The sequence below is a fragment of the Microtus ochrogaster genome, chromosome 8, assembly GCF_000317375.1.
Source record: "Microtus ochrogaster isolate Prairie Vole_2 chromosome 8, MicOch1.0, whole genome shotgun sequence".
NCBI lineage: Eukaryota > Metazoa > Chordata > Mammalia > Rodentia > Cricetidae > Microtus > Microtus ochrogaster.
Window position 1 is genome coordinate 68,382,159 of NC_022015.1, and position 19,819 is coordinate 68,401,977.

At 38.3% G+C, this 19,819-nt stretch overlaps 1 protein-coding gene across 3 annotated transcripts in view; it reads left to right on the forward strand.

Moving 5' to 3' along the window:
- Window positions 1-10,164, forward strand: part of Znf518a (zinc finger protein 518A) — a 24,100-nt gene extending 13,936 nt beyond the window's left edge. For all 3 annotated transcript variants that reach the window (XM_005352264.3, XM_013348211.2, XM_005352265.3), the window contains 3 exons: window positions 1,114-1,217; window positions 3,230-3,312; window positions 3,705-10,164. In XM_005352264.3, coding sequence (XP_005352321.1) covers window positions 3,825-8,285 — 4,461 coding nt within the window. In that variant the 5' untranslated portion in view covers window positions 1,114-1,217; window positions 3,230-3,312; window positions 3,705-3,824 and the 3' untranslated portion in view covers window positions 8,286-10,164. The remainder of the gene's footprint in view (window positions 1-1,113; window positions 1,218-3,229; window positions 3,313-3,704) is intronic.
- Window positions 10,165-19,819: the final 9,655 nt, after the last annotated feature.

Here is a 19,819-nt window from a genome sequence, read left to right on the forward strand (position 1 = left end):
CTCTTGTAGACCAGGCTGGCCTCGAACTCACAGAGATCCGCCTGCCTCTGCCTCCCAAGTGCTGGGATTAAAGGTGTGCGCCACCACTGCCCGGCTGTATGAGTTCATGTTTTAATTGCATGCTACTCTGAGAGGTGTGCTGTAGTCTATTTCTGTATATCCTTGTGTGAATTATTTATTTGTCTAGCCTGCCCACGCTGTGTATTGGTACCTGCCTTCTAGTCACTTGGGGGGTATCTTAGTTGTCAACTTGATGTTCATGACATATTATTTCCCAGTGTAGTAGCTCAATGCTATTCTACAATATCTCTATTATTTACCTTGCTTTGAGAACATTGTATCATCAGACTTCATACCAGAAAATGGTGAATATAGTACAGTTACATACTTTTTTATTATACATATTATTCTATTTTATTATTCATCTTTTATTGTGTCTGTATTATAGGTTAAATTTATCATAGATATATGTAAGAAGATAACTGTATATACAGTATTTAGGTACTTCTGGTTTCAGGCATCTCCCTGCCCCTGAGTGAGGTCAGGGGATATGGAGGAGCTGTGTATTACTTGATTTTTAAAAGAAATTTTCTTTGTCTCTCTCTCTCTTTTTTTAATCAATAGCAATAACTCATTAGTCACTCTGAATAAGACAAAGAGAAAAAGAAGTTTTTCTGAATACTTAAATTGTTCCCTCCCTCCCTCCTTCCCACCCATCACTTTATCCAGTTATTTGTGCTTATCCTTTTACTTTCTTGTTTTTCTTTTTTTCTTTGCTCCTACTGTGTGTCCTTGACCAGCTGGAACTCACTATATGCCCAGACTGGCCTCAAATTCACAGAGATCCTTCTGCCTCCCAGTGCTGGGATTAAAGGCATACACCACAATGTCAAGCTCCTGCTTAATTTTTCTAGTGATATCAACAATTGAGATGCGGTAAAACAAGATTTTTCTCAGTTTTTTAATTGGAAGGTGACCTAAGCATATCTTAAGAAAAGACAGTACTAGACAGAGGGAGATATCTGTTAGTATAGGAAGGTTCATTTGCCTTTAGTAATAATTTTCCTTTTATAGCTCTCCTAACAGTTGATAATAGCAATTCCCTATTTCTAGCTTCTGAAGTCAGCTGGAAACTCTGGATTCCTCTCTTTCCTGAGCCTTTTGTCACCCAGAGAGCTCCAATTTGATCTTCCATTCAAGTCTCCATCTCTCCCAAGGTATGTTTAGTAGATAAAGGAGGCAAAATTTTGTCACTTTCTTACTTACTGATATTTATTAAATATTGATTGAATGAGTGTCTCCTAATGGGCTTCTTCCTCTTTGAAATGGTGGCTCGTGTCTGAATATGATGCATGTCCTGGTAGTTCCATTGCTCACTAGCAGAGGTGCGAAAGTGGCTTGAGCCCCAGAATTTGAGTCCAGTTTGGACAAAAAAACCTTTTTCTCCGCTAACTCTTTTTGTTATTTCAGTGGTCAAAGCCTATAGTTTTTGTTGGTCATCATGGTGTAAGAAATTGCAGATTATTTTAATACGTTTACAAAAGTGTCTAATTTCAGTGATTTAGGATGTTGGTAAACTTATAAGTTAATAAAAACCACAGTTTAAATAACCAGCAATCTTTGTTGGTGGAGATGAAAATTGGACTGTAATTAAAAACTAGCTTAATAGGTAGGAGTGAAAATTATGATAAAATTCCTGTCTTGTATTACCTGAGGTATTTATAACATAGTTTCCTTCCTTCCTTCCTTCCTTCCTTCCTTCCTTCCTTCCTTCCTTCCATTCATCTGTTTTTCAGCCAAAGGGGGCAACTCTAGAATAAGTTGTTCTTTAGTGACTTTACTTGCACACTTACAGGGCAAACATGCTTCAAGATCAGATAGATTCTCCAGGTAAAGTTGAAATTTGAGATACAAGCCCTCAACTACCTGAAATACTTGAGCTCTTCCAAGAGTGTATTGACATTCTGCATTAATTGAAAGTTATCAAATTTAAGTAAAAGCTAAGGGTATTTATTTGTAAATTAAGCATTTCTCTAGCTGGTCATTACTGAATCATCTTTAAGTTCCATCTGGATGAAGGAACATTCATTCAGACATCCTTATATCCTGACTTTCTAACAGTTCTAGTTACTATAAGTAGTTTTCTTCTTTTAGGTCCCCCATGCCCTTCATATGACCTTTACTGTTAAATACCCCACCACCACCATTAGTAGTAGTAGTTATAATATTAGTAGTAGTAATATTAAAGTTTTAAAGATACCATTCTAGGTTCACTATTTCAAATATTTTAGAGTCAGTAACTTAGTTTGCTCTCTTAATGGGCTTATCATATCAGTTACTTTGATGACAGTTATCCTTGTTGATAACCATCATTGAAAATTTTACTTTGAAATTTATTAATATAATAAAATAGTTGATTGAAAGTTTGCATCTATAGTTTTTACTTTATGTTTTTTAGTATATTGCAGTTTTCAACCAATAGCCATTTCAATTTAAATCCCTTTTAATACATGAGGAAACGATAAATACACATTTACCTCTTATGTTACTCATGAACACTTTGTCTTTCTGATCAGAGAGGAGCACAAAAATAAATACAAGTTATATATTAGAAAAATTAAATATAATTCTTTTATAATAAATCTTCTGTCGGTTTTTAACTTTGTTGGATATAAGAAATTTTTAGAACTGCAGAATTGCACATTGGGTGGAAGGAAATGTAAATCTAGATATCTTTCAGAAATATTATATGCATAAATGTGACATGGAATGATAGTTTCTATAGCTGTCTTTGTTTTTTGTTTGTTTTTAGCTTTAAAAATTTTTTTTAATATGTGCATTACAAGAAAGAAAATACAAGAACAAAGTCATCCAGTCATGAGCAGCTCAGCTTAATGTGTCCTTCTAGATCTTGTTCTCTGGTCAGAGCCTGTAGCAGCCTTTGGAATAGCAAAAGAGTAGGAATTAAGTTCCACCAGCAGTAAGAAGTAGTCCACAGCATATCTACTCTGAGATGTTCTGAAGTCATCGGAAGGGGAAACTAGATCTGTTTGCATTGGTGTTCTTTGAAAGAAGTATATACAAAAGTAAAGAAAGTTAAGATGTTAAAGTCTTTTAAGTAATATTCTATTTATGCAAAACAAACAGCAAACTTCATATGTGTATGTTCCTTTTTTGCATTTATCTTGTCTGTTCATACCATCTGGTAATAATGCTGATTTTCTTCTAGGGAAGCATCCTATAGTCCCTAATGTCAGTTCATGCTTGATGGTGTTTTATGCCTCTGACTCCCATGAGTGGCCTGTAAATCAGGTATGGTCATTCATAGAAATTTGCCTTATTGTAGGGAATAACAGTTAAGAAAACTTGGGCCAAGACTGTGTCGTGCTTTTGGAGGAGTGATAGGTTTTTTAATGAACTTTGTACCTTGAAGGCTGCTAACTGAACTTGAACAGTCATCTTGGCATCATCTAGTGCCTGACCATGAAGCTAAGGGAAGGAGAAACAGTAGAAGCTAATAATATTGTTTCTATTGCTAGATGACGCTTCCTCTAAACCTGGGTGTTCTTAACAGATCAGGTCTTTGTGTCTTTAGTATGTGTGTTTGATTAGCATTTTTGCTTTGTTGAGTCAGAATGAACTTAGAAATAAGAAATTTACTTTGAATTTTGTGATGAAAATTTCAATTCTTTGTTTAATTTTAGGTGAATTGATTCCTGGTAATTTTGAAGATGTTGCAGCTCAGTATTGTTTTGTGTTTAAGTCACAAATAACTTCATAATTTTTCAGAACAAAAGAAACTGGATTTTTTTAAAAATTAAATCATGCCATTTGAACAGACACAGCTATTTTGTGATGAAAAACAAACTACTTCGAGAAAATGTGATGCAGGAAATAAGACAGCAGACACTATCGGATCAATACCTACACCAAAACTTCCAGAAACTAGTTTTCATTACGAGCTAAAAAATGTGAACATCAGTTTGCCCAAGATAAATATTCCAAATGAAGTGTTAATGAAACATGAAGTTGAAAAATACAGAATATTATTTCAGAGTAAACCACAGACTGCAAGGAAATCTTTCAGTGTAAAGACTGTAAGCTGTGCTGAGGAGTGTGTACTGCCTTGTAAATCTGAGCGAACTGAAGAAGAGAGTGTAAACATGTCCGCAAAAATACTCAACTTCAGTTGTTTAAAATGCCAAGACAGTACTCAGTATAGTCCAAACGATTTGCAGAAACACTTTGAAATGTGGCATCATGGTGAGTTGCCTTCATTTCCTTGTGAAATGTGTAGTTTTTCAGCAAATGACTTTCAGATATTTAAACAACACCGAAAAACCCATAGGAGCACTTTTGTAAAATGTGACATTTGTAACAGTGAGCGTTCATATACTTTATTGGAGTTGACAAAACACTTCACGTCTAAACATTGTGTTAATGGTAATTTTCAGTGTGAAGAGTGTAGATTCTTTACCCAGGATGTTGGCACATTTGTTCAGCACATTCACAGACATAAAGAAATGCATTATAAATGTGGAAAATGCCGTCACCTCTGTGTTACCAAGGGAGAGCTTCAGAAGCACCTTTGTGTCCACTCTGGTACTCTTCCCTTCACTTGTCACTACTGTAGCTACGGTGCCATTCATAAAGACCAACTTGTCAGACATGTTATAACTTTGCATAAAGAACACTTATATGCGAAAGAAAAACTGGAAAAAGACCAATATGATACAAGAGTGGCAACAACTACGACAGGACTGAAACTAATACTTAAGAGATACAAAATAGGTCCAACAAAGACGTTTTGGAAACGTAAGACAGTTACCAATGGGAATGATGAAAGTATTGGAAAAACTGCTCACACGTTTAATATAGTGAACAAAACACAGACTAAATCTGAAGACCAGAGTCAAGAGCAATTAAATGAAGAAAAGGGTGAAAGACTGCACTGTGAGAATGATGATAAGCCCACAGAATCAGAAAAGTCAACTTTGCTGTCCCCTGGGCAATATAATAAAGCTGACGAGGGAGCAAATGCTACTTCAAGTTCCTTGAAGAGTAGTGTACAAGGGTCTACAGTGTTACTGGTGAGAAATAATAAGATAACAATTCCTGCTAACTACAATGCTAAGTTTATGGGCTTCAAGGTGGTCGATGGGAGACAGCATATTGTAATAAAATTGTTGCCTATCAGTAAACCGAATTTACCTGCACCAGCCTTACAAGCAGACACAGAAAAGGATAGTACAGCTAATTTGCCACCCCTAGCTTTGGACAGCGCTGGATTTGCAACTGGAGTAACAACTGAGGTGAATGACACAGATTTTGTCAAAGCAGCTCCACTTTCATCTTCGTCTCCTGTGCTTTCCAGGAAAGAAATTTCTGAAAAAGAAATAATGGCTTTCTCATCTGAAAAGACTAATATGCTTCAGATGGTAGATAACAGTAAAAGTTTATCTTTGCCAACAACATCAGAATCAGTTGGTGCATCAGTGAGTTTGACTACAAAAGTTGAAGCAAGAGATAATGTTGACTCTTGGGAAAATCATACCACTCAGAGTCATCCAGATGCATTAGGTACCACCACCATTGAAAGTCCAGATAAAGTCAACCTTACCACTAAGCCAAATGCATACAGTTGTGGAGATATGCATAACTATTGCATCAATTATGTTAGCTCTGAGTTACCTGACGAATCTTCCAGCTCTTTTGAGTCCTCCAACCAAGGATCATTACCTTTTCATAATTACTCAAAGGTGAATTACAAGCATCGTAGGTTTTCAAGAACAGGAAGGTTTGAAAACCTTCCGAGGGACTCTTCCAGTGAAACAACTGAGGACTCAGCTAGTGATAGTGATTCACCTTCACCACTAATGAAAAAGGAGAGCTCCAACTCGGGCAGCCCATTAACATCTGTCAGCCCATTAAATGATAAAGACGGAACTTTCAAAATAAAAGCTGAAATTGAAGAACCATATAATTTAGAAGAAAGACAAAACTTTGATAAGCAAAGCCTCTACACTGATGAAAACCAAAATTTATTGAGTGTTACTGAAGAAACTAAATGGAATGACATTCCCAGTCCTGGCTCCCCTATGATGCCTAGAATCACATCTGTTTTCTCTCTCCAAAGCCAGCAGGCTTCAGAATTTTTACCACCAGAAGTAAACCAGTTACTTCAAGATATATTGAAACCAAAATCTGATACAAAGGAAAATTCTGATAACATTCCCAGTAAAAACCTTCCACTCAATTGTGACCAAACATTTAAAAAGGTTGAGGAAGAAGAAATGGTAGTAGAATCTTCTAAAGACTTCCAGGCACAAGACGTCTTCCCAGTTCCATCTCCCAGTGTAGGTGTTAGTGTGCCTACAAATGATTTGAATTTAAAATGTAATGGACAAGAAAAACAAGTGGTGACAGTATTAAAAGATGTGAAAAATTCAGAGGTGGCCGCTAAAATTCCAAATATCGTCACACTACTTAAGACTCAGTCAGATGCAATAATAACACAACAACTTGTAAAAGACAAACTCCGAACCACCACACAAAATTCAGGTCCTGTATATATTCAGAATCCATTTCTAACCTCAGAACAGAGAAATCCTGTATTTGTTCAAACTCCAAAAGGTTTTCTTATACCACTGCAAGTTGCTAACAAACCTGGATTTCACGTTTTCTCTGGAAGACCACTCCCTTTGGTTAATAAGCAGAGTGCACCTGCTTCTCTCCTTGTGAACAAGAAACCTGGAGTGCTTTTGACACTTAATAAAGGGAAACCTGAAGGTGTTCACACTGTCAAAACTGAGAATGTTCCCAGCTATGGAACTGTAACTACAGAACCTTGCAAAACACCTTTTCTTAAGGTAGAAGCAAACAATAACTTTCTTACCCCTACACTTTGCTCCGGTGGTGGCAGTTGTGTCAGCATGAAAAGTTGCTCAGCAAATGTGTCACCATTGAAGGGTCCTTACATTATTAAAACATCAGTGGCTTCTTCAGTGAGAGCTGTTCGTTTTCCTAACATTCTACCTGAGCAGCAGGGCCCTAAGATGAATATCTTGGATACAGGAAAGCTACAGAGTGAAACCTTGCCCAAAGCATCTCTGTACACCCTCATGCCTGATGGGAAACAAGCTGTGTTTTTAAAGTGTATGATGCCAAATAATATTGAACCGCTTAAGCCTAAGTTAGTCAGAAATGGTCCTTACCAACATATTCAGCCAAAGAGACCTGAAGGAGCACCACAGAAAATATTGGTAAAAATTTTTAATCCTGTTTTAAATGTCAGTGCTGCTAATAATCTTTCAGTTAGTAACTCTGAACCCTCATTCCAGAAAGAGAATGTACCATCTAAACTACCAGGACTTGGAGAACAGAAAGAGCCAGAATCTTCTAGAGATGCCTTACCAGTCTTAGTAAATGATTTAATGCCAGCAAATGAAGTTGTTCATTCTTCTACTGCAGCATGCGCAGAATCTTCTGAGGAACCAGCATGTATCAGTGAGCACTCAGAGACTAGAGCATTAAGGTATAAAGCCAATTGTATAAATGAGAGAAATTTCAATAAAAGGAAGACTTGTAAAGATAAATTTGCAAAAATTAAGACTCGTATAAGTCAAGATTCTGAAAGCACCATTGTATCTAGAAACAGAAGCTGTAAACGAAAGTATATTGATAATTACCAAGAACCTCCAAGAAAAAAGTCCACATTACATAGAAAGTGTAGAGAAAAGGCTAATTCTGACGATGTCCAGGAAACATTGGCATTTAGCAGACCGAGGCTTTCAAAGGATTCAGGTAGAACTTTGAGACTTTTTCCTTTTAATTCCAAACAACTGGTGAAATGTCCTAGGAGAAACCAACCAGTTGTGGTTTTGAACCATCCTGATGCAGATGCCCCAGAAGTAGAACGTGTGATGAAAACTATTGCAAAGTTTAATGGACGTGTACTGAAGGTTTCATTGTCACAAACAACTATTAATGCTTTACTGAAGCCAGTTTATTATAATACTTCAGAAACAACTTACAATGACTTTTCCAAGAGACACAAAATGCTTAAACCTGCTAATTCTGTGAAAGAAAGATTTGTGCTAAAACTAACACTCAAAAAGACAAGCAAAAATAATTACCAGATTGTAAAATCTACCTCTGAAAATGTCTTGAAAACTAAGTTTAACTGCTGGTTCTGTGGTCGAGTTTTTGACAATCAGGATATGTGGGCTGGCCATGGGCAGAGACATTTAGTGGAAGCTACTCGGGATTGGAATGTGTTAGAATAACTTACTGTGATTACAAAGGAAAGAGACTTTAGAAGGAAAAAATGGGCTAAGTTACCATAATTCAGGCATTTTTCTACATCAATATAGTTTTTGAACATTTTAAGAGTTGGTTATATTTCTGTGGAAGAAGAAAAGCTTTATGTGTGGTACTTGAAAATGCCACAGTTCACATGTTTTGAAAGAAAGTAATTGGCACAGATGAGCCTTGTTTTAGTTGTTTAAAGATGCATCTGTGGGAAGGTAGGGCTAAGGAAATTTTTGATAAGAGTTTTCCAGTTGAGTTTAGAGACTTGAGCAGAGGGTAATGGACAGCCCCATTCGCTTTCTTCTCCAACCAGCCTTACAGATCTGACAAACGAGTTTTCTCTGGAGATGAAGAACCGTCTCACACGAGTTTCTTACCACTTGTGAAGATGGCCTAAGCTTGATAAGGTTACTTTCTGTCTGTTACAGTTCATTTGAAAGGTATTATGTTCCTTCGAAGCTACATCTTACTGGACTATAGTTAAACTTAAAATAATGCTTGAAGTGTTTTGGGCAAGTAAGTCCTGTTGCCGTTACTCTGCCCTGTGTCAGATTGGAATACCCTCAAGATGATTCTCTTACTCTGTGACTGTCTGAATCACTTCAGTAAATGAGGCAGTCTCCAGAGAAGAAAGAAATTTTCTCTAAAATCCACTTGAAAATCAACATTTTCCTGAATTTGGTTCTGTTCTCCAGTTGTTCCCTTGCACAGAATTGTGCTTATCTGATTAGAAGTGACCATAGCCAAATAGTTTTTTTTTTTTCCTCCATTGGTTGGCATCCTTTCACAATGAACAGAAAACATAGAAACACCTCAAAGGGAATGGCTTTTCTTGAAAATTCAAACAACTTATTTTTACAGATACAATATTTTAAAGCAAGGTTAGCAAAGCAGATCATATTTTTGCTTGTGTTTAATTACTATTTTTACCAAAACATGTCCACATTAGGACATAACATTTTCATTAGTAATATTTCAGGATGACCAACAACCCAAAATAGTATTAATAGTTGGCATTTGAAAATAGAGAAACAAGCATTAATGACGGACTCTGTAGCAATTCATAAATCTTTAAGAACAATTCGTAAGAGACATGCCCAACAATTTCAAAATGGACATTTTATAACAACCCATTGATTTAACTTTACCATAAACATTTGTATCAATTTTTTGCCTCATTGAATAATGAAGTTCTATTAAAAAATGACGTACAGCATCATTTTTTGCTTTGTTGTTACTATACATATTAATGACATTTTCATTGATTGGATCAAAACTTCAGGGCTTCTTTTTTGTATATAACAAAATGTACATATTTTTGTACTTGATTATGTAAATTTGCACAGAAGGTTTATCATACAAAAAATTATTTTCTTTCAGTTCTGTGCATGCATTAATAAAAGTGGGTGATTTAAAAAGAAGATTGTACCCATGTTATTTTCTTGTTTTTTATTTCTGACTTTTTTTTTATTTGGTTGGGGCATATGTTTTATTTTTTTCAGGGATTAAACACTATTGTTAGCAAGTGCCTAAAAATGATGTGAACAGTTTACATATGTCAACTGTAACAGTAGGTCCTAAGTGGGCCCATTCCCCTTATAGTTTTGATTTAAACAAAGCCATAAATAGATGCTTCAAGCTATATTGCTATGCACATTATACTTGTACTGTTTTTGTGCAGTTTACCTACTTTCTTAGTGAAGTATTTTTTGTATAAAACCTGTTATAATTGTGTTTCTTGAATTGAGCCTGAGTGGAATTGATTGGAAATACACAGTATATATTAATAATGTACATGATGTTTAAAGAATGGTAAACATTGTTAAAATGTCCTTATTTGTTGTTAATGAAGGTTTTGAAGGTTTTCTTCAATTAAACTTAAGCTTGTGTTTACATGAGAGTTCTTTGTTTTTAACTGAGCTAAAACCTAATAGAAATTCTAATAGGAAATGCCTCCCCTTCTCTCTGTCTGTGAAGACTACAGAATAAGTATGGGACTTTCCTTTTTTCTTCCAAAATTATAGATGAACTTTGAGAAAGGTCACAATTATGGCAACTTATCCTTGGCTCTGTTGGGAAACACTTTTAGCTGAACTTCGCTCTTAAGGATAGGCCCATACATAACATGTATTACTTCCTGGGAATAGGAGAGAAGAGGCTACCCTGACAGTCTGTAACACTCAAAATACATTTCAGGGGCTTGAGAGAGGCTCAGTGGTTAAGAGAAGAACACCTGTTGCTCTCATAGAGGGCCCAGCTTCAGGGCCTAGCACCCACGTGTTGGCCCACAATCCATTGTAACCCCAGTTTCATGAATTCTAACTGCCTCTTCTAGCCTCCAAGGACACTGCATGCATGTGAATAGACGTTCATGCAGGCAAAATGTCCATACATGTGAGATGTTTTCTTATTAAGAAATAGAACAAATAATAAAAATATTAAAAGAGCAAAATATTAATGACATGATTGGCTTTCACATCTTGAAAATGTTAAGATGTACACTGAGAACTGGATTTCTAAACAAAATAATAGTAAGGAAACTGATTTATAGAAAAGGGCACAAGGTAATCTGCATGACTCATCTAAAGAAAAACCTCGTCTATGGAATACAGTATTTCTCAGTGGCCTAAAGTTCTCTGTACTAAACTTTGCTGACTGCATTTTTCTCAGCACTGCTCTGCCAATAACTCTTTCCCTAATCTCTAGCTTCATAAGCAAAAATTCTTTTCAGAAAAGAGCTAGAGTGAGCTTCAAAGTCTAGCATATTGCCTATTTCAGGGAGTCTCTATTAGGTTCCTTAGAGGTAGAACTAACAAGATAGCAGCATACATGTTGACTTCTGTTGGAGGGACTGGCTTCTGCAGTTAGGGAGTCTGAGAAGCCCTATAAATAGTCTGCAGACTAGAGACTCAAAGATGCTGGTAATGCATCTTTGACTCTAATTCTTCAGTCCAAGATCAAAAGCCTGAGAGCTAGGGTGTAGCAAGATTAATAAAACTCAGAGACATATATTGGGATTCAACCTTAAGGTCAGAAAAACGAAACAGCCAGACACTGGCTCTTACCTCTACCTTAGTCTGAAATGGTGATACTACCTCCAGAAATCTCAGAATGAAACTATGTCTGAAAACTGTCTCCTCCCTTCTTATATTACTCTCTAGTGCTAGGATTAAAGGCGTGCATCACTACCACCCGGTTTCTATGGCAGACTAATGTGGCTACTGGAATTAAACATGTGTGTCACCACTGCCTGGTGTGTAAGCCTGACCAGTGGGACTGTTTTACTCTCTGATCTTCAGGCAAGCTTTATGTATTAAAATACAAATGAAATATCATTACACTAGGGGACTTTAGTTCTGTCATCAAAGGACAGAAGCCCACCTATTCTTTGGAAAAAGCCCTTACACGTCAAAACAAAACAAAAACCACTTAACAGTTTTCAGGGTATTCTTTAATCCAGTCAGAATGATGCCTTACGCCCACCATAGTTTTATTCAAAACAAACAGTTCCTACCTCAGTATTGCTAAAAAGAGCAATCAGCAAGAGCTTAGGGAAGAGCAACAGCTGTGGGTCATACCAGAGGTACCACCGAGGAATTTCAGGACAGGGTCAGTGAAAGTGGGACCTGGGGAAAAGCAATACCCTTCTAACTGCACACATGCTGCAAGCTGTAACCTCAGAAGAGTGACCAAAGGGATTCTGGATTTCAAGTTCCTGGCTAAACACTGGTAAATCTGTAAAGTCCCTCAGCAGTGAAAGCTGTTTGTCTTTAAGACTGTAACAAAGGGCGTACACACCTCACAGATGGAGAGGGCTGACCACTAAACATGCAGACCCAAGAGTAATTCTGGGAAAGGGAGACTTAAAACATCAGACAATGGGTACTTGAATAATAACATCTTAGGCAGAACTAGGCTTCTGATTTAGCCCAGTCAGGTCACTGCAAAGTAAAGTATCTGAGGGGTTTGTGTGTGTGTGTGTGTGAGAGAGAGGGAGGGAAGGAAAGAGGGAGGGAGGGAGGGAGAGAGAGAGAGATGACAGGAAGAAGGGTGGAAAACATTACATAAAATGTCCAGTTTTAATACAAAATTATAAAATAATTAAAATTGTGATCAGGGAGAAACTAGAAACCTTTGAGAGGTGTACCAGTTAAGTGATAAGCAATATTGTTCAAAACTAAAGGAAGCCGATTCAAAGGACTGAGGAAAGCTTAGTAATTCCTCAACCATTAGGGATAGTAAATAATCTTTATTAAAACCCAAGGAAAATTTTAGGCTCAAAGCCAAATACTAGCAGCTTAATAGAAGGGTTGAGCTAGTAGAAGAATCAACAAACTTGAGACTTTGCAACCTGAAGCACAGTTGAGGGAATAAAGGGCAAAATCTGTCACTATCTATACAATTCTAGATTTAAATGTAAGCAAGAAATGTAAAACAAAGAAAATAGCGGTAAATAGCTGTGGTTTTCAGGCAAATGCCTCTTAAATACGACACCCACAGAACCTTATTCCTCATGTTTGCATACCCACCTGCCCCTAGTCTGCCCATAAAAATCTATTTCTCCTTCCCAGGAAGATCCACATATTCCCCTTGAGCCCTCCTTGTTACCTAGCCTCTCTGGGTCTGTGGATTGTAGCATGGTTGTCTTTTACTTATACAGCTAATACCCACTTATGAGTACATACCATGCTGTCTTTCTGAGTCTGGGTTACCTCATTCAAGATGATTTTTTTCTAGTTCCATCCATTTGCCTGCAAATTTCATGATGTCATTTCCAAAGTAATTGTGCATGTTTACACTCCCACTAGCAATGGAGAAGTGTTCCCCTTGCTCCACATCCTCTCCAGCATGAATAGTCACTTGTGTTTTTGATCTTAGCCATTCTGATGGGTTTAAGATGGAATCTCGGAGTCATTTTGATTTGCATTTCCCAGATGGCTAAGGATGTTGAACATTTCTTTAAGTGTTTCTCAACCATTTGAGATTTTCCTGTTGGGAATTCTCTGTTTAGATCTGTACCCTGTTTTTAAATTGGGTTATTTGGGTTTTTGCTTGTTTGTTTTTGTTTTGTATTTTGATGTCTAGTTTCTTGAGTTCTATGTGTATTTTGAAATCAAGCCTCTGTCAGATGTAGGATTGACAAAGATCTTTTCCCATTCTGTAGTCTGCTATTTTGTCTTATTGATGGTATCCTTTGCCTTACAAAAACTTTTTAGTTTCATGAGGTCTCATTTATTAGTTGTCAATCTTAGTACCCATGTTATTTGTGTTCCATTCAGGAAGTTGTCTCCTGTGCCAATGTGTTCAAAGTTATTTCTCTTTCTCATCTATCTGGTTCAATGTATCTGGATTTATGTTGAGGACTTTGATCTACTTGGACTTGAGATTGGTGCATGGGGATAGATATGGCTCTATTTGCATTCTTCTACATATTGACATCCAGTTAGATTAGACCAGCACCACTTGTTGAAGATGCTCTTTTCCATTGTATAATTTTGGCTTCTTTATCAAAAATTAGGTGTTCACAGGTGTGTAAATTTATGTCTGGGCTTTCAATTCGATTCCATTGATCCACCTGTCTGTTTTATGACAATACCATATAGTTCTGTAGTAGAGTTTGAGATCAGGCATGGTGATGCCTCCTGAAGTTCCTTTATTGTACAGGATTGTTTTGGTATCCAGGGATTTTTTTGTTTTTACATATAATGTTGAGTATTGTTCTTTCAAGGTCTGTAAAGAATTGTGTTGGGGCTTTAATGGGGATTGTGTTGAATCTGTAGATTACTTTTGGTAAGATGGCCATTTTTACTATGTTAATCCTACTAATCCATGAGTATGGGTGATCTTTCCATCTTCTAATATCTTCTCCAATTTCTTTCTTCACAGGTCTCTCACTTGCTTAGTTACATCAAGATATTTTGTATTATTTGTGGCTATTGTGAATGAAGGGTATTGTTTCCTTGATTTGTTTTCAGCTCATTTATTGCTTATGCATAGGAAAGCTGCTGATTTTTTGAGCTAATCTTATATTCAGTCACTTCATTAAAAGTATTCTTTAATCCATGGTGATCGGATAGGATGCAGGGGGTTATTTCAAATTTTCTTGTATCTGTTGAGGTTTGTTATGTGACTGAGTATGTGGTCAAATTTGGATAACATTCCATGAGGTGCTGAGAAGAAAGTGCATTATTTTGTTTTTGAGTGAAATGTTCTGTGGATATCTTAAGGTTCATTTGGGTCATAACATCTGTTTGCTCTAGTATTTCTCTGTTTAGTTTTTATGTGGACGATCTGTCCGTTGTTGAGAGTGGTGTAGTGAAGTCTCCCAATATTAATGTGTGAAGTTCAATGTATGTTTGCTTATCTAGATTTTTCCCCTTACAGAATTCCCTCAATTTTTGTTTTCCTTATTTCTTCTATTTCCATTTCCAGGCCTTGAACAGTTTTATTCATTTCTGTCAACTGTGTTTTCTCGTTTTTCTGACATTCTGTAAGAGATATATTGATTTCCTCCAATTTTTTAATTGCCATTTCCTTAATTTCTTTAAGTGATTTATTCATTTTCTCTTTAAGGACTTCTATCATCACCATAAAGTTGGTTTTAAGGTCATTTTCTTGTGCTTCAGATGTGTTGGAATATTCAGGGTTTGCTATAGTGGGATGGCTGTGTTCTGGTAGTGATGTATTGCCCTAGCTGTCCTTGTGCTTTTGTTTTGTTTGTTTTGGTTTTTCAAGAAACAGTTTCTCTCCTAGAACTTGCTCTGCATACCAGGTTAGCCTCAAACTCACAAAGATCCACCTACCACTGCCTTCTGAGTGCTGGAATTAAAGGTGTGTGCTGTCACATACCCCCAAGACATCTGGATTTGGAGTAATTATAGGTCTGGGTTTCAATTTCTGGATTTGTCTTTGCTAGACAGGTGTTTTCTTCCTTGGTTTCTGTTTCTTCTCTGGTCTTCTTACTGCCATGGCCTGTTGTTGAAATAAGAGCGGCGGGGCTGAGTCCCCAGCACCCAGCCGCCCACATGGCTAGCTTAGCTTATGCCCCGAAATAATTACACGGAAACTATTCTTTTAAACACTGCCTGACCCATTAGTTTCAGCCTCTTATTGGCTAGCTCTTACATATTGATCTAACCCATTTCTATTAATCTGTGTAGTCTACAAGCTGGCTTACCAGGAATGATCTTAACCTGCATATGTCTGGAGTGCGGGAACCATGGCGACTCACTGACTCAGCTTCTTTCTCCCAGCATCCTGTTCTGTTTTCTCCGCCTACCTAAGGGTTGGCCTATGAAATGGGCCTAGGCAGTTTCTTTATTAATAAGAAATCATTCCCACATCAGCCTGTGGTTGAATAGAGGGTTTTCCACATTGGGGGCTGGTTTTCTGATGGGCTGGTTGACCTCTGGTCCAGCAGGTGTTTGCTGCCCAAGTTTGGGGCTGGAGTTCCGGCTGTGTGTGTAGTCTCTGATATGGCCAGGGGTCTTCTGGTTTTCAGGATCCTGGCATGGCTTCTGGTTGGGTAGGAGGCTTCTGTCAGGCTTTCAGGGAGTTGGCCTGGCCTTTGGGGTTCAGGATGCTGGCCTGGTCTCTGATGGAAGAGGAAGCTTCTGGAAGAGATGTGTGTAGGCCTGGATAAGGTAATAAGGAGAGGAGATCACTTGGGGTTAAACTGAGTGGCTGCAAGCAGGGCAGAGGGTGGGGCAATCTTACCTGGGGTTCAGAATGTTGGTCTGGCCTCTGGTGGAAGAGGTGGCGTCTCCCGGTGGTGTGGGCCAGGATAAGGTGACTGAAGACGTCCTTTTAAATATCGTCATTCCTGGATTAAAAATTCTGCTTGATGCTTTTATCAAGTGAGAACTCTAGATTGAAGTATTTGGTAAATGATTTATTTCCACACTTCATGTACCAGACATATATACTGACTGGCACAATGGGCTTGGTGACTGTGGGCTGGTTACAGCAATGATAACTCACACTCCTGAATTTTCACAATTTTGATACTTTCTTTGAACAATCTTGGAAGATAAAGTGCATGGTCATCTCCATGCATGGGCAAGCCAAGTTCACACCATCTGTGGACACAGAAGCTGGGGGTGCATTAGAAGCATCACTCCAGAGGCCCTTGTACTAACTCCAACAGTGCCTGCTTCAAACTCGCTGAAGAAATTACATTAGCCTCATTCTGACCTTTAGTGTAGAATGTTTCACCCAATTTTTTTTTTATAATAAAGTTTACAAAGGGAGTGAGTCATAGGCCTAAAGTCTTGGGTCTTTGAGTGTTTGGTCCATGGAGAAACCCTAGTGGTGCAGGAAACTGGAGAAAATCTGTAGGTTGTATATGTATCTAAATCTACTTTTCTTCTTGGGCAAAGACCATTAACGGCTTTCATGAGATTCAAAGAACATCGTAGCTACTGAAAATAAAATTAAAATCCACAGATACAGAGAAAAAGCGTAGGCATCTTTCTGATATGTAATGAAAATAAATGTTCATGAACAGTTTTAAGCAGATACATTTGAGGGCTTGTTCATAGATCAATTTCTCTGCAAAGAAGATTTCAGCTCGGGGACTGAGAGTTAATATTGAATAAGCATAACTAAGTTGTAAGTATATTAAAATGTAGCTTTGCTCACTCTGGATCATTGCTAAAAAGAAGTTGTTTCCCAGATGTAAAAGCTGACGTTAACAGGGTAAAAGGCACACTGATAACAGGAAGCCAATACTGTCTCACCTTGTGCTTAGATGGAGGTACAGCCAGGGACATTCTTGGGACTAAACTTCAGAGAGCAGACGTTTAAATTCTTTCTATGCATCTTCACCTATAAGTAGAGGTTGCACACCATCTTAATGTCATTTTGAGTTTTGTCCATCTCTAAAATCCTGCATCACATATGGCTAGTTTGCTTCCCATGGATGCCTTCTACTCTTAGGCAAACCTGTCGCCATTACTATACAGTGGCTTTGCTCCCAGGGTTCAGATTATGAAACTCCTGCTATGGTTGGCTCATTTCAGCACAGGGCAGGCTTCTGATGGTCACAGGCCTAGCTTCTCCATCTTTCCTGCCTATTGGCACAAACTTGCAGCCTTTATGTCTTTGCAGTTGCAATCTGCTTTGCAACGTTCTGGAAACAGAAAACAGGAACTGGGATGGTCCTTCAGCCACCATACCACTCCCATCCCATCAGCTAGTTTGCCCGAGAATTTCTCCGTGAAAAATGATTTGCTTATTAAGCATTGAAAATCAAAGAAAACCAGCCCACAAATCACAATCCCAAAGAACTTAGACAACAACAAGGGCACTAAGAGACATATATAAATCTAATCTACATGGGAAGTAGAAAAAGACAAGATCTCCTGAGTAAATTGAGAGCACAGGGACCTTGGGGGAGGTTTGAAAGGGAGGGGAGAGGCAGGGAGGGGAGCAGAGAAAAATGTAGAGCTCAATAAAAACCAATAAAAGAAAATCATAGACGAAACTGATGGGATCTATTGGAGGCTTTCCTGGCTTCATTGAGAGTTCCACCTGCAGAGAATGGCTTTTAGAAGCAGGCAGGGTTGCCTGCACTCTAATGGACTCTTTCAGGGAGGTTGGCAGGGGGGAGCTGGCATGTTAGGTAGGATATTTCTCCCAACACTGGGGAGGGGGAGGAGGATACCTCTGCAGAGACTGGATCCCAGCGTTTGCTCCAAGAAACCCACCATAGCAATGCTAAGTATTAAATTAATATGGATTTGCACATATAATTATTTTAAACAAGCTATGCTTCTTTAGCTTGTTGGAATGTACCACCTAGAAGAGGACGGTTGGGGACAGAGCAAAAGAGACCGTCGTGCGAGCAGGGCAGTAACCGAAGGAAGGAATGAAGACTTACTGACAGTAAAGAGTATTTCCATGGAGCACTCAGCAAAACTGAGAGGGAGCCTGCACTTCCTGTCATTAGAGGTGCTCTTTGTAAAAGATTACCTCAGTCTTCTTTATTGTGAATTGTTCTTTCTAGTACATTCTAAGCAATTCCACTGTTAAAATGTAAAAGGGAAAACTCTATCCAAAATCCCCAAACTTCTGTGTAAAAACTGTCTGTGAATTGTATTCATTTCACAGGGCTGTTCTAACAAACCACTACAATCCAAATGGCTTAAAGAAAGAGACTCGGGACTGGAGAGATGGCTCAGAGGTTAAGAGCACTGCCTGCTTTTCCAAAGGTCCTGAGTTCAATTTCCAGCAACCACACGGTGGCTGGCAACCATCAATAATGAGATCTTCTGCCCTCTTCTGGCCTGCAGTCATACATGCAGACAGAACTCTGTATACATAATAAATAAATTTAAAGAAAGAAAAAGAAAGAGACTCATTGACCCACAGTTCTAGATGGTAGAAGTCTGAAGTCAAGGTGTAAACAGACCCATGTTTCCTAAGAACCTGGAGGGAATCTGTCCTTGCCCTTCCTTGGCTTCTGCTGGTTTGGCAGTCATTTTTAGCAGCGCTTAGTTCATGAGTGCACAGTTCTAGTCCCTGGTCTTCACATGGTGTTCTTTTCTGATGCCTCTTCACAGCCTTCTCGCTATACAATTCTCTTCATAAGGAACAGGTCTCCTGGTGGCACCTACCTTACTTATCCCATCTTAACTTGACTCTATCTGTGAAGGCCTTGGATACCATTCAACCCATAATTTAGTAGTCATGAAACTGACCCATAAAAACATGCCACACTGTTTATAAGAGAGTCTGTGAATTGCTCTGACCTATGGGCATCACCATCTGGCTTTTAAAAATACTGTTGAGGCTACTATCTTATCCAGTGATCAAGCATGTCTCAACTGATTATTAGACTTAATTAGCTGCATGTCTTTTAGCACCACCTAGAGTACATTTCTGAACTGACCTAAGACCTTGTGAAGGCTGTTCACTCTACCATCCCCTTTATCTTTGCTGTGGTTTAAATGAGAAATGTCCCCCATAGTCTTGAGCATCGAAACACTTGGTCCTCAGTTGGTAGCTCTGTTTCAGGAGGTTTTAGTAGTATGTCACGGTGGTTGGGGGAAGGGAGTGAGAGAGGGAAAGCCTCACCTGTTTTCCATTTGAGCTCTCTGCTACAGCTCATGGTTGAGATGCTAGCTCTCAACAACCTGCTGCAGCTGCCATGCCTGCTGCTTGATGCCATGATGGACCATAAGAACTCAAAACTCCTTCCTCTGTAAGTTGCCTTGGTCATGGTGTTTTATTACATCAACAGACAAGAAAATAATGGAATCCTTGTATTCATTAACATCGGCTTACCTGTTTGTGCTTTCTGGGGTATTTTCCTAGCAACTGCCTTTCTGTTTACTTTTTCTATCATCTCATTTTCTTTTTTTTCTAAATTTATTTATTTATTAAAGATCTCCGTCTCTTCTTCGCCACCGCCTCCCATTTCCCTCCCCCTCCCCCAATCAAGTCCCCCTCCCTCCTCAGCCCAAAGAGCAATCAGGGTTCCCTGCCCTGTGGGAAGTCCAAGGAACCC